Genomic DNA, 17,219 nt, shown 5'->3' with positions numbered 1-17,219 from the left:
TGCATAAGTTTGAAGAGTAAAGAAATAATGAAATCGAGGCCAAACTTAGCTCAGCATGGAAGGCAACAGCACCGAAACTCAGCCCCAAGCGGCAAACGGTGCGTCGACAAATGGCAGTTCAACAGATAAGCAGACGCTATATGCAGTGCTGCAGTACCTTCGCAAGAACAATCTGAAGGTGATCTCTCTCTTACTCTCTCTTTCTCTCTCTCTCTCTCTCTCTCACACACACACACACACACACACACACTCACAGGACTACTATTTGACTAAGTTTCCCATGAGCTCTCTCCTACCCGTCTATTTTATACCAGTATTGGTCTCTTTAGACGTATATGGACAGATACAGATACAGAGAGTTGAGTTACTTGAACTTGTTTTCTGACTTAAAGGTTCATTAATCACTATACAATAAGCAATATAAAATTTAACTTGAGATTAAAAGACAACATATAAAAATTACAAAAACTTAAATGATTATTTTAACTGTATTAAAACGAATTTTATAGTTCATATTTGAAATGAAAAATGTATTAAAAGATACCCTCATACATTTTCCTAGGAAACTGAAACTCTGTTAAAGAAAGAGGCAAATATCCAAGATGATGATGTTCCCAAAGAACAGCAGTCACAAAATGCTTCAGAAGTTTCACAGGCCCTGGCTGCATACAAGAGGTAATTTGTTTTGCATATGTTGCATGCTATTAGTATGAGCAGTGCATGTTACATGTTATATAGCATTGTAGCATACAAGAAAAAAATTTATAGCACTTGAAAATATGATTGATTAAACTGTTTGATGTGTTGTATTTTGGTAAATTTTCAGTGAAGGAGACCCATCCCTCTATGAGGATTTCTATACAAATTTAAAGAACTTTGTAGAACAATCGTTGGATACATACAAGGTGAGGACCTTTCATTATATTACATGCAATTGTCACATAAAGAATGTCATTTTACTATAGTAATAGCTAAATAGCTGTATCATGGATTATTTTTAAAGTAAAATTGAAACCATCATAACTTAAACTACTTTTATACTTATAAGTATCACCAGACTAAAATATGACATGAATCAGATGTATGCCTTCTGACTTAAGATTTTTAATCTGATCATGTATAGCAATCGAGTTAGTGGCAACAAATAGGTCTGTTCAATTTCAGGTCAAAGAGAGTCCATTTGTGAACATGCTTTTAGTAATCAAAATACCCATTATGGAATTTGCCTCATGTTTTCCTATACAAGTATGGGCTTTAGATTTTTTCTTCTCTTTCCACAGGGTGAACTGGCTGCACTGCTATACCCAGTGTTTGTACAGATGTATCTGGAATTGATATATAATGGGCATGAAGTAGCAGGTAAGACAAGTAATAATGTCTTTTGGCGTTTTATACCATTTAAAACCTGCAACCTAAAGGCTGACCTGATTAAAGATTTTTTAACTGTGATTTAAAGGCTTGAGAATTGTATGTGTATAAGTCAGTGTCAATGTGATATTATTAAATTAAAGGATTCATAATAACCAAATCACAGAGATGTTTTGTTTGTTTCTTTCTAGGCCAAATATTTTTCATAAAATTCTCTCAAGAACAAGAAAGCTATTATGAAGATGATCTCATCAAGTTGTCAACAGTCTCTAAAAAAGAGCATATGCAGGGAAACCAGCTCATGGAAAGCTTCAGGTAAAAGTTTGACTTTTAGGCTAGATTTTACATCTTAGACATATTGCAAACATTAGGAGTTTTTGCCAACTGGAGGATCTCTGATTTTCAAAGTTCAAGAATGGGTGAATTGTTGCTTACACTATTGATATTTGTGAAATAGACACTTTTTTTTTAATTTGTTAAAGTGACAGTTGTTAGCATCTTTGCTTTTACAGTTTAAGCCAGTTTTCATAAAAGCAAAAAAGCACAGGACATTTAGTATAAAATTACAATATGATTTTTACAGAACTAGCAGATTTGTCATCAGAATGTCAAGGGAGTCCTACACACAACTAAAAAGGTACCTCCAAGAGAAGAAACAAGCGCTTTTATTAAATATCATACAAGAACGCCTATTTATTGATGGTAAGTTAGACGATGTACAATATTTTGCAACACATTACTTTCCTCATCTATATTTTGGTTCAGATTCTTTAAATTCCCAGGTTTCAGGGAGGTATTTTAGTTGTATAAGTTCTTACTCATCATTGACAATGTGACTGCCTTAAAAAAAGGGCAATGTAATTGCATATTATTTAATTGAGTGTTATAAAATACCAAAAGTCCTGTAGGCAGAAAATATGAAAAACAAACCATATATATATATGATTGGTGTGTATAGGTAATGATATCTTTAGGAACATATGGGTTTGTAGAACTTTACAGGTGCAAGTATAGACATATCTGACATATGCAGTTGTATATTTTGGGTCATATTGAATATGCTTCCTTGTATATGTTAGTGTATGATGGTTTACCAAGAACCAAGCAGCAGATAGATGTCACATCTGGAGGGATGTCTGGGGAAGCCAGGAGAGAAGGTGAGTCCATCACAGTATTTGCTTTCTAGGTTTAAATTATCTCATTTTGTATCCGATGGCTAAAAAAATATAAGAATTTTCTGTGCAGTGATATCTTTTGACGAGTAAATTTTGAATTTCAAATAGCAAAATGTTTGAAATATGGTATTTAATAACTTAATACTGTTATGTAGAATTTTTTTTCCCCACTACATTCTTAGATTTACACAAAATTTATGATAATTGGCATTGATGGTACAGGTGATTTACACGAAAACAGAAATTGTGTTTTAGTGAGTAGGTATATAATGGGCAGGAATGTTTTTTATTTATTATTTTCCCCTCTTGTGGAACTTAAATTTGTGATTAAAAATTGGTATTTATTGCCACAGCCAACAAGTCCAAGGTTCTGTATGGACTTCTGAAGGAACCTGATATAAACATATCCTTGGACGATGATGATGATGCAGATGGAGAGGATAAAGATAAACCTAAGGTGAGCATTTTTATTTAATTTAATTATTGTTTATTGTTTATTTATTTATTTATTTATTTTTATTTTTTTGCAAAACTCAGTTTGTCACCTTTTAAAGAAATATTTTAATATTTAAACAAATGTCTACCATCTGCTTAACTTTCATTTGTAGAAAAAGAAACAAAAGAAAGATCTGCTGTCCATGAAGAAATCAAAAAATGACCCAAATGCTCCCAGTAACACAAGGATACCCCTTCCTGAACTGTAAGAAAATGTTCAACATATAAATTGGTTTTGTTGGTAAAGCAATAAAACAAGTATCATGCACATTAACATATTGAAAGCTTTTTATTGTGATATAAACTCATCTGTAAAGTTTTTATTTGGTACATAGTGTCTTGCTGCCTTTGATACATTCAGTGAATGAAGATATTAGGATCACTACATATTGCAAAATTGGGTAGTAAGTTTAAGGGGGGACTTCACGTTATAAGAATTGAAATAGATTGTGTTTATTTTTGCAGCAAAGACATAGACAAAATCGCAAAAGCCAATGCAGACAAGAATTGAAATAGATTTTGTTTCTTCTTTTTGCAGCAAAGACACAGACAAAATAGAAAAAGCCAATGCATACAAGGAAGCCTTGAAGAGAGTTAAAATAACGCAAGAGAATAAGCCATCTATTTGTTTTTACACTTTGCTGAATTCTTATGAAAAGTAAGATTGTGTTCTGTTTATGTTAAAATACTTCGAATGTATGTTAAGACAAATGGGTACTTACTATATTGATGAAGTAGAAAAAAGTCTTTGATCATCTGATAAAGTAGAGTCAACAGCTGTGGTTTGCTGAAAAAGTAGAGTCACTGTAAATTCTTTGACATGGAAATTAATCCTATATTTTTTTACTTTATCAAGTAATATGGCGCTATGTCAGTGGTTGTTACTGTAGAACTGCACTATTATTTCAGCACAACATCAATAGAAATTAGTGAAGACTCCAGCATTCTCAGTGCAGGTTTCAGTGATGCTGTGATCAAAGTTTGGTCAACAACTCCCAATAAGTTGCGGTGTATGAAGACTGGTGTGGAGTTGGATATGATTGACAAAGATGTTGGTAAGTTAGAATTTCCAGTTGTGATTATGTGAATTGAATGACTTATGTGTAAACTATTTTTTTTACATAGTGTATTTAATTAAAATAAGATTATTTTTTCTTCTCTCTCTGATTGATAGTTCTTTAACAATTTTATTCATATTTCAGATGATGTATTAGAAAGAATGATGGATGATAGAACAGCCTCAGAATACAAGACTCTATGTGGCCACAGTGGGCCAGTTTATTCCACCAGTCTCAGCATGGATAAAAACTTTCTTGTCTCAAGTTCAGAGGATGGAACAGGTTTGAAGAATCTGTGTGTGTGTGTGTGTGTGTGTGTGTGTGTGTGTGTGTGTGTGTGTGTGTGTGTGTGTGTGCCTGCCTTTGTGATTTATTTTTCCTCTTGAGAGTGTTTTTATGTATGTATGCATATGTTGGAATCTTTATATCTGCTTGCACTGTTTAATATGAAATTAAAGACTACATTAAATATATATTTGTTCAGATTATCTCATCTTTTGTAATGTCCATTGTCTATATCTGCCATAGCTTTGCTGTTTATTTCATGTCTTTTATTGTATTTAGTAAGACTGTGGAGCCTATTGACATGGAGTAATTTAGTATGCTATAAAGGACACATTTCTCCAGTGTGGGATGTGACATTTAGGTAGGCAAAAGCACCAAATGAAAAAAAGGGTAATGTTAACTTAAGGTAAATCTTCTAAACCTTGATTTACAGCATTTACAATTTGGACAGTTCATTGTTTCAGTTGAGGAGCTGGTGATTCATGCTGTACAAAGTAAAAAAAAAAAATTCTTGAATAGAACCCCCCCCCCCCAAAAAAAAAAAAAAAGAAAAAAAAGAAAGAAAAAGAAAGAAAGAAAAAAAATTAAGAAAAAAAAATTATTTCATTTTACACATTTTGTATGTAACTTATTCATTTCCAGTCCACATGGTCACTACTTTGCCTCTGCCAGTCATGATAGAACAGCACGCCTGTGGGCCACAGATCATTATCAGCCTCTTAGGATCTTTGCTGGTCATTTGTCAGATGTAGATGTAAGTGAGGTGAAATTGTTTGCCATTACTAGTTGCTTGGCATTTTAAAAATGGCTGTTCTTTTTTTGGCTTGTTGTGTGTTAACTCTAAGGAGACTATGGTAACAAGTTATAGATAGTCTTCTTGGTCTTTCAAAAGAAAGTTACGATTTTCTTGAAATGTAATTCACATAAATCTTTGATTAAAAATTGACTTTGTCATCCAGGACAGCCGCTTCCATCCTTGTTAAAGCAGTATGTGCTTTTTAATCACATTTTATTGCAAAAAAAGTAACTGGCATCCACCTGAGTTGGCACCCTAATGCAGTCACTAATGACCACATGACATATTTCAGAGTATACAGTTTCATCCCAACAGTAATTACATTGCCACAGGATCCAGTGATCGCACTGTAAGACTGTGGGATGTTTTAGGGGGCAATTGTGTAAGAATACTCACGGGACACAAGGTGAGGCTTTATTTTCTATCAAAGTGAATTGAGGTGTGGGTTTTCTGGAGGAATTTATTGTTTAATTTCATATGAATGGTTTGCTGCAGTGATGAACCATCTTATAAGTCTTTGAAACTAATTACATAACCAGTTTATGCTTTAATAATTGAAAGAAGGATGTGTTTAAAATATCATTATTGTTGTATTTTATTTTCAGGGTGCTATTCACTGTTTGCGGTTTTCACCTGATGGAAGATATCTAGCTTCAGCAGGTATGATCATCAATCACAAATTAGATATTCTGAACAAAGACAGACCTTGCTTAAAAATAAATTCCTCATACAAATACAAACCATTTACCATCACAGTGAAAAACCACTTGATGAAAAAATAAAAAAGAATAATCTGAAATGAAGGCACAAATTAAAGAATGTTTCTTTTTTAGGTGTAGATAAAACAATTTTATTGTGGGATCTGGCTAATGGGACCTTAGTAGGCCAGTTGAAGGGTCATACTGGCACTATCTACTCATTGAGTTTCAGTAGAGATGGTTCAGTTTTAGCCTCAGGTAAGGTCGTGTTGGAATTCAAACCAGTTTTAACTAGTCTTTATACATTGAAAAAGGTTACCTTGTTATCTTCAACTACTCATTTTTGCTTTCATAACTCTGGGACATTTTGTGAGCAAACTTACCAATAGCTGCCTCCTTTTTACGAATCTTTTTGTCAAAAAATGTTCTTTTTTTCTGCTGGATAGGTGGCATGGATAACTGTGTGAAACTATGGCAAGTTGCGAAAGTCTTCAATAGTCAGGACAGTGAAGGGGATCTAAATGTTCCAGCAAATGTAGACTTGTGAGTTTGAAGTGTTTAAGCTATATTGTGTTATTGTACAAATTGATTTTGAATGTGTTGAAGGAGTTGCCTTCATATATACTGTAAGCAAATAACCTGCTGTGATATAAATACAATATAAGAGTAAAATCAAACTAGTAGATCATTATGCTTTAGATGTTGCATTTGCCTATACATTATTTATGTCATTATTTATGCAGAGTAATTTTAATATTTCAGAAATGAGAATTATGAATTTGGATCATATCAAACAAAGGCAACACCAGTGCTGTGTACGCATTTCACAAGAAGAAATTTGTTGTTAGCTAGTGGGCCATACACTCCCTCATGACAAAGGCCACTACTACTCTCAGATTGCACAGATTTTGGTGCATTTGAACAGACATCGGTCCCACTCCTGGCAGGAGTGACCCATATTATTAACATCTTATCTGTGTTGACCCACATTCTAGGAGCACTGGGTGCCTTGCACAGACTACTACAGTGGTTTAATAGGACAGATAAGGGGGGAGACACTATGATAAACAAAGACAAAATGAGTCCCATAATTCTGGGATTATTTTTCTTTAAAAAAATTATGTATTACAGCAGATTAATTTTTGTACCAGGAGTGCTTTCTTTTGTATGTTTTGTATATCAGGTACCATAAAATTGAGTAAAAAAATGTAATGGGGTTTACTTTGAATCTATGAAATTCTGTCAACAGAATCTAATTACATATTTTTATATGCAAAGGTAAGCTCAAGTACAGCAACAGTAAAAAAAATTCGAGGAAAACTGATTTTGTTTTCAATTAATGAAATCATCCAGAGTTAGCTGTGAAATTCATAGCACACACAAAAGCCTACAGAAAGTCCATCCTTGTAAACAAAAATTTAACATTTTAGATCACTAAAAGCATGCAAGCGACAGCAAGTGAGGCAAGATTTATTGATATATAAGATATGGAACAGCATTATTTGATACTTACATCCAACATCTTTCTATGTACATACAAGACCCATATTTATTTTACATTATTAATACTTCCAGCTTGATCGCTTCACTTTTGAACACTTTCTTTAGATGCAATATCTCTGCATCTTGCACTATGTGAAGTTGAAAATATATATACATACACCATTTCATAACTTACAGTCAATAAAAATCTCTTCAAATTATTCAACTGGGTTAGTTACACAAAAACTTGTGGAAAATGCCACAAAAGTGTAAATTTAAATATTTTCCAAACCCTTCCCAATTAAGTTCCATCTAAATCCTGTCAATTCATTTGATTTGCTGTTAAGGAGTTTGGTGAAATATGAAATCGAGATGAAATATATCTAGAATATAATGAGCTGAAAATAAAATAGTTAATGTTTTTACAGAAATATGCAGCGCAACTTCTTGATACAAACCAAACCAGCATTGGTTACAGCTTTTAACATTTCCCTCAACTTTTACTTAATAAGTATAATGCAAAGTCCAAAATGTCCATCCTTAATATGGCTTAAGAAAATGTGGATCATATTCTTTTCAATGGAATTGCCACACTGCAATAAAATGGCCCTTAGCAGTTTAACACAATTCTGTATCTGGAACCGGTTTATGAGCGAAATGGTTTATCATACAAGTTGAAGTAAATCTGTCATTGATGTCCACATACTAAAATTCGACAATCTTTTTAATTCTTTGTGTATCACTCCATAAATTTAAATGGGACTGCATACAGCACGCTTTGTAATCTGCTAAGTAAAACCAAGCCTCCAATGTGCAATGACTACAGACAAAAATACAACAAGCTTGCATGCCAATTTAGTTACTGTACAAACCTCCGACATGCAAACCTGCACTAGAGCTAAGTAGAAGTGAAGGATATTATTACATGCAATATTCTTTTCTTGTCGTTAATAATTAATCTGTATACATGGAAAAGAATATCATGTTTGGTCAATTTGAAATCTGAATCACTAAGAGCTCTCACCTCAAACTCTGGCAGAGACAGATTTCAAACTGGCTATGCCACACACAATTTAGTCCTTTTTTTATACAATATCCACAATACCATACATTAGATTTTACTCTTGTTGTCAAACAGACTAAAGTGATACAGTCCTCTTTAAGAGTAAAGTGAAGTAATGACATGATAATGATATGGTGGAAATCACTTCCCTCTGGTCCTTTAAAACTTTGTCCATCGTCATACCAGGTGGAATTGCACATTGTCCTGAAATCGTTACTGTGGACGATCTCACTTTGTTTTATATAAGCATGACTTTTTATAGAACCAGTTCCATTTATTCAACTGCATATGGCTATTTTCAATGTAGTCCATACTGCACAGTTTGTCTAAGACTTGCAGCACCCACCACTGGATTGCTGGTTTTCTTGTGTGATAGTCATTCCTTGGTTCCTTTGTGGCTGTTGACCACCTTGCTCTGTCTTGGGGAGTTTCTTGGCTAAAAATGAAATATTGAAACTGTCTCAACTCGAAAGGTGAAAGTGGATTAACTTTCCCAAAAAGAGGATGTAACAAACTATTTTTCCAAGAGAAACAATGATGCTTATGAACTTCTAGATAGATAGTTTAAATGAAAAAACATAGAGATATTAAGGGACAAAAAGGAATAAACTTGTTCCTTAGAAAACAGGCAAAACATACATACCTATTGCCAAGAAAATGTCATTTACATTCATGGCAGTTTTGGCTGATGTCTCCATGAATAATAAACTATTTTCATCTGCATACGCCTGAGCTTCCTGCCAAAGCAAACAAAAAACAGTGATTTTTTTTTTGTGAAAAGAGAACTTGGTACTTACCCCCCCCCCCCTCCCAACGTCCATTTACTTTTTGACTGTGACCATACTATTTGACATCAAAGCTTCACATTTTACACCCATTTTTGAACTGACTTAAATGGATATTTTACTTTGAACCATTGAAGCTTATCAATCATACCCAAGAAACTTCAAATCTATTATTTCTAAGTGACTTATGTATTGCCCTTACCTCATAGTCTACCATTCGTTTATTAGCCAAGTCGGCTTTATTTCCTGATAGCGCTATCACTATATTAGGGCTGGCTTGTCTCTGAAGTTCCTTCACCCAAGTCTTTGCTCTGGCAAATGAATCCTGAAAAGAAGAAATAGGTTACTTAAGAAGTCATTTTGAGTGATCTGGCTTTAAGCCAACAAGGTACACAGACACATTGAGCGATGGCTATGAAAAATGCCACAATTTATTGATTTTCTAGGCAAACAACACTTTCACTCATTTTTTATTACAGCCTTTGATGTCACTAATGAACCCTAATTGCTAACCATTTAGAAATATATATTGCACCACAGTGATTTTTATTGACCAAGAAAACAAATTTTTGAGATGAAACTATAATGCTACTGGAAAAGTTGGTACTAATGTTGGTAAATGCACAGCACTCAGATAAATAACATTATCTGACCATCTAGTGTCTAAAATCAATGAACTAGACTATTGTATTGCTAAAAAAAAAAAAAAAAAAAAAAAAAAAAAAAAAAAAAAAACCTGCAACGCCATAAAAGCTTTTAAATCAACCACATAAGTTAACAATTTATTACCATTTAGTATTGCTATATTAAAACATTTGGAGAAAAATGTCTTATGAAACTGATGGGGGAGAAACCAAAAATTATTTTCAAAACCCCATATTCAGGTAGGGTATAGCATAACCACCCTTGAAAATATCTTATTGTTATCAATACACTGATTCATATAAATGTAAAAGCTAAAAATCAGGGCCCAGTTTTATAAAGGACGTTTAGCACTAACCAGTGGATAAGCCTAACCAGTGGATAAATTCTCCTAACACCCATTAACTAAAAGATGGTTAAATTGTGTTTCATATACAGTCTTCTGATGGAAAACGGCCAATTAGTTAACTGGCCAGTGTTTAACTGGATTAAATAATTATTTAAAGGCCAGTTAACTAACAGACTGTTTAGGTCTGGTTAGAGTTAAAAACTGATTAGTGCTAAACGTCCTTTATAAAACTGGGCCCAGGCTTATCTCTCTCACAGGTGAATGTACACACACAGACACACATACACCAATGTTAGCCTAGCATGATCCAAATCACTTACTTGATTTGTGATATCATAAACAACTATGGCAGCTTGTGCACCTCTATAATACATAGGGGCCAGACTGTGGTACCTCTCCTGACCTGCTGTGTCCCAGATTTCAAACTTAACTGTTGTGTCATCAAGACAGACTGTCTGTGTGAGAAATGCAGCTGGAGAACAAGAGTTTGCTTGATGAGTGCAAGTTAATTAATACAGTGACATTTTAGACAATAAAAGCAGGTTCCCACTTCCACACACTGACCTACAGGCTTCTCAAACCAGAAATGGTTGGGTGTACAAATCTCATTTTATAAGTTCTCGTTATGTTTAGACAGAGCTAATTTTTTATCAATAATTAAAAAGTTACGATAATTTAACTTCAAAATCCAATGAACAGGGATCTTGTTTACATTTATGGAGTACACAATTCTTATACATAAATGAAAAGGTTACGTTTTTGCAAGATTCATGGATCCGAATGCCTTATAAATACATATTAATTATAAACAACACCAATTTATATTTCTGTCTCACCTCCAATGGTACTCTCCTGGTACTCGTGGAACTGTCCTTTGACAAATCTTAGAACTAAACTTGATTTTCCTACTGCAGATTCCCCTAGTAATACCAGTTTAAACTGACATATTTTGCCCTGTGTTGCTCCATTGGGCCTTTGAGCACCACTGCGACCTGCCATCAGTCTTTAGTGTAAACAAAGAGTTCAGATGATGGTTTTCCAAATGATGACTAATCCTGAAAAAAAAAAGAAAGTTCTCTTTTAAATATAGACTGAACATTTGAATGTGCATGCAGTGGTTTTCATCCTTACTATTAAAATACCATCCAACTTGACTAATAAAACATTGAAATGAAACATCAAATCTTTCAAACTTGTGTATTATTTTTTTACACTGACATTAAAAAATGAACTACTGTCATTTGACAGCAACCCAAACTTTAAAACAACAACCTAACTGAACAATGAAAAATGCCCTCCGTTTTGGAATAAATCTAGACACAAGTTGAATGAAGTGCATTTGCTGCTTTAAATGTACCATACTATGTGATTATTAGTACTTGCATGTAAAACTAAAAGATTTCAACAGATGCACTGCCACTGAGCTGACCCTGATGTCATTGGATGGTATGGCAAATACTGAATGACTTCAATGTCAATGCTCATCATAACATATAATTTCTTGATTATGTGACTTATTCACAGACAACAAATGCACAGTATCTCTATTAGTAAAACAATGTATTTGACTTAATATGCTGGTAAAAGAACGTTAAAGATTATGGTTTATCTTTTTTAATAATGATAGCTGCCGTATATTATCCAGTCATCATAGGAGCACTCAACAAAATTGTAAACTAATATTTTTTAACTAGAGGATCAGAGAGGCGATACCGCCTCCGAATATTGTACCACCAGCTGGAGCAAGCGCATTCGTATAGACCCCCACATACACAAAATAAGGGGTGCAGCCACCAGTCTTGTGCTTGACAAGCTGTAAAAATGCAATCAACAAGAATTTTCAAAATATGCAAAAAATATATATAACTAAAAATGGTGCAATCAAAGTTAAGTTCATTGTAAGGTAGGTCAAAGGTCAATTTCAAGGTCACAGTAAATTGCCAGTATATGACTTCCTATCCAACTTCAATAGTAACTATGGACCTATCTCTGCCAGTTTTGGAGATAAAAGGGAAGCAAAATTTGCAAAGTTCAGTTCATGGTGAAAAGTAGGTCAAAGGTCAATTTCAAGGTCACAGTAAGATTGCCAGTATATGACTTCCTATTCAACTTCAATAGTAACTATGGACCTATCTCTGCCAGTTTTGGAGATAAAAGGGAAGCAAAATTTGCAAAGTTCAGTTCATGGTGAAAAGTAGGTCAAAGGTCAATTTCAAGGTCACATTTAGATTGCCAGTATATGACTTCCTATTCAACTTCAATAGTAACTATGGACCTATCTCTGCCAGTTTTGGAGATAAAAGGGAAGCAAAATTTGCAAAGTTCAGTTCATGGTGAAAAGAAGGTCAAAGGTCAATTTCAAGGTCACAGTAAAATTGCCAGTATATGACTTCCTATGCAAGTTCAATAGTAACTATGGACCTATCTCTGCCAGTTTTGGAGATAAAAGGGAAGCAAATTTTGCAAAGTTCAGTTCAAGGTGAAAAGTAGGTCAAAGGTCAATTTCAAGGTCACAGTAAAATTGCCAGTATATGACTTCCTATTCAAGTTCAATAGTAACTATGGACCTATCTCTGCCAGTTTTGGAGATAAAAGGGAAGCAAAATTTGCAAAGTTCAGTTCATGGTGATAAGTAGGTCAAAGGTCAATTTCAAGGTCACAGTAAGATTGCCAGTATATGACTTCCTATTCAACTTCAATAGTAACTATGGACCTATCTCTGCCAGTTTTGGAGATAAAAGGGAAGCAAAATTTGCAAAGTTCAGTTCATGGTGAAAAGTAGGTCAAAGGTCAATTTCAAGGTCACATTTAGATTGCCAGTATATGACTTCCTATTCAACTTCAATAGTAACTATGGACCTATCTCTGCCAGTTTTGGAGATAAAAGGGAAGCAAAATTTGCAAAGTTCAGTTCATGGTGAAAAGAAGGTCAAAGGTCAATTTCAAGGTCACAGTAAAATTGCCAGTATATGACTTCCTATGCAAGTTCAATAGTAACTATGGACCTATCTCTGCCAGTTTTGGAGATAAAAGGGAAGCAAATTTTGCAAAGTTCAGTTCAAGGTGAAAAGTAGGTCAAAGGTCAATTTCAAGGTCACAGTAAAATTGCCAGTATATGACTTCCTATTCAAGTTCAATAGTAACTATGGACCTATCTCTGCCAGTTTTGGAGATAAAAGGGAAGCAAAATTTGCAAAGTTCAGTTCATGGTGATAAGTAGGTCAAAGGTCAATTTCAAGGTCACAGTAAGATTGCCAGTATATGACTTCCTATTCAACTTCAATAGTAACTATGGACCTATCTCTGCCAGTTTTGGAGATAAAAGGGAAGCAAAATTTGCAAAGTTCAGTTCATGGTGAAAAGTAGGTCAAAGGTCAATGTCAAGGTCACAGTAAGATTGCCAGTATATGACTTCCTATTCAACTTCAATAGTAAATGGACCTATCTCTGCCAGTTTTGGAGATATAAGGGACTAAATGTTATAATTTTGGAGTTACCATAATGTGCCATAAATTTCCTACAGAAAAAATTAATTAAAATAAAGAAAAGGTCATTTTGGTCAAAGTTCTTGAAATGGGAGGTTCTCTGAAGTTGCAGAAGTTTAAATTTGATAAAATAATGTCATTTTTGACCACAAGTTGTCTGCTTTGCCAAGCATTATGTTTTATTTTTCCGGAGTTCAAAATTTATTATCCATTACCGTACTGCACATTTTTACGGAAGCCGACTGGTGCCATATGTTGAAAAAAAAAATTATCTCGAAATTTCGAGATAGCATTTTTTTTGTTCAAATTTCAAAATACTATCTCGAAATTTCGAGATAAATTTTTTTGCTCAAATATCAAAATGCTATCTCGAAATTTCGAGATAATTTTTTTTTGTTCAAATTTCAAAATGCTATCTCGAAATTTCGAGATAAAAAATTTTTTTGTTCAAATTTCAAAATAGTATCTCGAAATTTCGAGATAATTTTTTTTTCTACATATGGCACCAGTCGGCTTCCGTACATTTTCCTTTCACCACCAATATGTACTTTCTGATACAGCGTAACTCGAAAACCGTATGGAATACAAAAAAACCGAGACCACCTTCAGTGTTGGGCTTTACATGCTCTACAAAATGCAAAAAAGAATGGGTCTCTAGCATTAACGGTTCCCGAATTAGAGACAGTTTTCAGTTTCGGTATCTTATGGCCGCTACTCCTGTGAAAATGCACCGATTGACCCCAAATTCACGGAGATGAAAGATGACCTGAAGGGTAACACTTTCCAATAATATTATTGGTTAAGTCTGTGTGGCGTCTGAATAACAGGGCAAAAAAATTTTTTTTCGTAAAAAATTTCATTTTTTTGAAAATTTTGACCCATTTGACCTTGAAGTAAAGGTCAAAGGTCAAATCCGAGGGTATATTTGAAATCTACACATATGACTTTTGGAAAGCCGTCTATAGAAATTTTTCCCGTAACTCCTTCTGTAGGGTAGATAATTAGCATTTAATTTTGCCATTTTTAGACAAGGGTGCATTGCAATGAGTGCCACACCCAGACCCCAATACCGACAAAGCCCAAATTTTACGTGGAACGAGTTGAGATTATAGGTGACCTAAATCCATGAGATGGGTACGGGGGCCCTTACCGTCTAGGAGGAGAAGCGGTAACGGTAACATGGCGGCGGAGCCGGCGGAACGGACCGGACGGGACCGAAACCATGTGTACCGCCAGCGCTAACGCTGGTGGTAAATGTTTTTGTTCAAATTTCAAAATAGTATCTCGAAATTTCGAGATAATTTTTTTTTCTACATATGGCACCAGTGGGCTTCCGTACATTTTCCTTTCACCACCAATATGTACTTTTTGATACAGCGTAACTCGAAAACCGTATGGAATACAAAAAAACCGAGACCACCTCCAGTGTTGGGCTTTACATGCTCTACAAAATGCAAAAAAGAATGGGTCTCTAGCATTAACGGTTCCCGAATTAGAGACAGTTTTCAGTTTCGGTATCTTATGGCCGCTACTCCTGTGAAAATGCACCGATTGACCCCAAATTCACGGAGATGAAAGATGACCTGAAGGGTAACACTTTCCAATAATATTATTGGTTAAGTCTGTGTGGTGTCTGAATAACAGGGCAAAAAATTTTTTTTTCGTAAAAAATTTCATTTTTTTGAAAATTTTGGCCCATTTGACCTTGAAGTAAAGGTCAAAGGTCAAATCCGAGGGTATATTTGAAATCTACACATATGACTTTTGGAAAGCCGTCTGTAGAAATTTTTCCCGTAACTCCTTCCGTAGGGTAGATAATTAGCATTTAATTTTGCCATTTTTGGACAAGGGTGCATTGCAATGAGTGCCACACCCAGACCCCAATACCGACAAAGCCCAAATTTTACGTGGAACGAGTTGAGATTATAGGTGACCTAAATCCATGAGATGGGTATGGGGGGCCTTACCGTCTAGGAGGAGAAGCGGTAACGGTAGCCGTCCGGCGGAGCCGGCGGAACGATCCGGACGAGACCGAAACCATGTGTACCGCCAGCGCTAACGCTGGTGGTACAATTACTTACAAAATATATTTATCATGTTTATATTAAGGTACTGTTCTAATGTAATCAATACAACCAAAGCCCATGTCACTTGACAGATGTGAGGCCTGCCGCTTACTGAAAACACCACTTCAACTTGTCAGTTCTGTGTCAAATGTCATGGTTTTATATATATACTGACCTCATTCTACAAATTTGGGGACATGACAGTTAGCACTGGAAGTTAAACCACAACACTGAAAGACTACTTTTCAGTAAATATCACTTGCATTATAAAGAAAGAGGAAATAGCACAATGATAAAGAGAAAACATTTTTGACATGCTAAGTGCACTTGTATGATTAAAGGCTTTTGGCATTTGGCACTTCAGCACAAATTTTCAGGTGATAACAGTTATCCAAGTGCCCTTTTGTCGTATGGGGTTACAAAGTCATACTGTAGAGGCTATTGAAATGGCCTCACTGTGACCTCAATTTGGCTTTGTCTTCTAAGTGATCTCTTAAGATATAAGAAATATTATTATTATTATTATTAAAAAGCAACTATCAGGTTAGATATGTTTATCTGGTGTCTATGACCCTCCATTAACTTGATTGTACCATATACAAGAAAGATCATTTAAAGACACTGAAAGTCGTGACGCATCATACTCATACATAACATAACGTCACAACATCATCTGATATTTTTACCCAAAGGCTCGTGTGGCCCTTGTGCATAGCACCAATTAAAAGAGGCGATATGATCTATTCAATAAGAAGAGAAAAACGGTCATAAATGTGGGCAATCCATATTAAATGTGTAAAAAGAAGCAATTCTATTTAAGGAAGCTTCTTATCTTGGCTTTCCGCATATTTTCGCACCATCATCTCCCATCATCCCCCAGACCCAGGACACTGTCGTATTGAACACCCTTCTAATATGACGTTGAATTTCAATCAAAAGCGAGATAGTTTCAATTAATGCTACAGCTTAAATCAAAGCATACTCACCAAAGACTATTTCCTGTTGATGGATTAAAGTAAGCTTGATTCTGACCTTGGGAAAAGTATGGGTCACTATATCAAAATATTGGATATTCACTACTTCGTTCCACCCTCTGATGGTACATTGCACTACTTGCGAAAAAATATATCCATCCGCGCGTATGGAAATACGTTTTTCTGTTTAAGAAATTCAAATGCAATGTATTATCGTAGGAATTGTGTTCCCTACACTCAAAACTAATGGAATGACAGCTTTTATTGAAAATCAAAAAGCTTTATTCTTTTTTCGGATTATTTGCTAAAAGGGGACTGAGCTTGTGATGTGGCCTGTCCATGGACAGCCAATGAAAACCCCATGAAGTGATGTCAATCCGGAAATAGAATAAAAATCTCGATGAAAGAAACAGGAAAGTCAATTTTTTAATATTTCAACTTTGAAAATAATCACAACTCTCTCAAATTAAACAAATATCAATAAGAATAGAAAATCAC

The 17,219-nt window shown here is 34.7% G+C and overlaps 2 protein-coding genes across 2 annotated transcripts; one reads left to right on the top strand and one right to left on the bottom strand.

The window, feature by feature from the left end:
- Window positions 1-8: 8 nt before the first annotated feature.
- Window positions 9-7,579, top strand: LOC106170720 (transcription initiation factor TFIID subunit 5). Its single transcript, XM_024076103.2, has 19 exons — window positions 9-178; window positions 563-675; window positions 827-905; window positions 1,281-1,359; window positions 1,560-1,683; window positions 1,952-2,070; window positions 2,448-2,525; window positions 2,897-3,000; window positions 3,152-3,243; window positions 3,577-3,696; window positions 3,948-4,093; window positions 4,241-4,378; window positions 4,661-4,742; window positions 5,024-5,135; window positions 5,470-5,583; window positions 5,783-5,837; window positions 6,011-6,133; window positions 6,322-6,418; window positions 6,638-7,579. Exons 1-19 carry the CDS (start codon window positions 56-58, stop codon window positions 6,747-6,749), a joined length of 2,010 nt encoding a protein of 669 aa, XP_023931871.2. The 5' UTR covers window positions 9-55; the 3' UTR covers window positions 6,750-7,579.
- On the bottom strand, window positions 7,330-16,924 carry LOC106170722 (ras-related protein Rab-5C). The gene is made up of 6 exons (XM_013550704.2): window positions 16,734-16,924; window positions 11,033-11,251; window positions 10,517-10,668; window positions 9,408-9,530; window positions 9,064-9,157; window positions 7,330-8,856 (listed from the first exon to the last, which is right to left on the bottom strand). The coding sequence occupies exons 2-6, from the start codon at window positions 11,193-11,195 to the stop codon at window positions 8,747-8,749; spliced, it is 642 nt and encodes a 213-aa protein (XP_013406158.1). The 5' UTR covers window positions 11,196-11,251; window positions 16,734-16,924; the 3' UTR covers window positions 7,330-8,746.
- Between the last annotated feature and the right edge of the window lie 295 nt (window positions 16,925-17,219).

Source organism: Lingula anatina, chromosome 2, assembly GCF_051362555.1.
Source record: "Lingula anatina isolate TDL-2025a chromosome 2, LinAna3.0, whole genome shotgun sequence".
In the NCBI taxonomy this organism is placed as follows: Eukaryota; Metazoa; Brachiopoda; class Lingulata; order Lingulida; family Lingulidae; genus Lingula; species Lingula anatina.
Note: the sequence above shows the minus strand (reverse complement) of the source record. Positions and strands in the feature narration are given on the sequence as shown.

Coding starts and splice junctions, on each gene's coding strand:
- LOC106170720 (XM_024076103.2), top strand. CDS start 56: ATGGAAGGCAACAGCACCGAAACTCAGCCCCAAGCGGCAAACGGTGCG. Junction 3,244..3,576: donor AGGATACCCCTTCCTGAACT/GTAAGAAAATGT, acceptor TTCTTTTTGCAG/CAAAGACACAGACAAAATAG. Junction 3,697..3,947: donor TTGCTGAATTCTTATGAAAA/GTAAGATTGTGT, acceptor CTATTATTTCAG/CACAACATCAATAGAAATTA.
- LOC106170722 (XM_013550704.2), bottom strand. CDS start 11,195: ATGGCAGGTCGCAGTGGTGCTCAAAGGCCCAATGGAGCAACACAGGGC. Junction 9,531..10,516: donor TTTATGATATCACAAATCAA/GTAAGTGATTTG, acceptor TCTTCTTTTCAG/GATTCATTTGCCAGAGCAAA. Junction 8,857..9,063: donor TGACATTTTCTTGGCAATAG/GTATGTATGTTT, acceptor TTTCATTTTTAG/CCAAGAAACTCCCCAAGACA.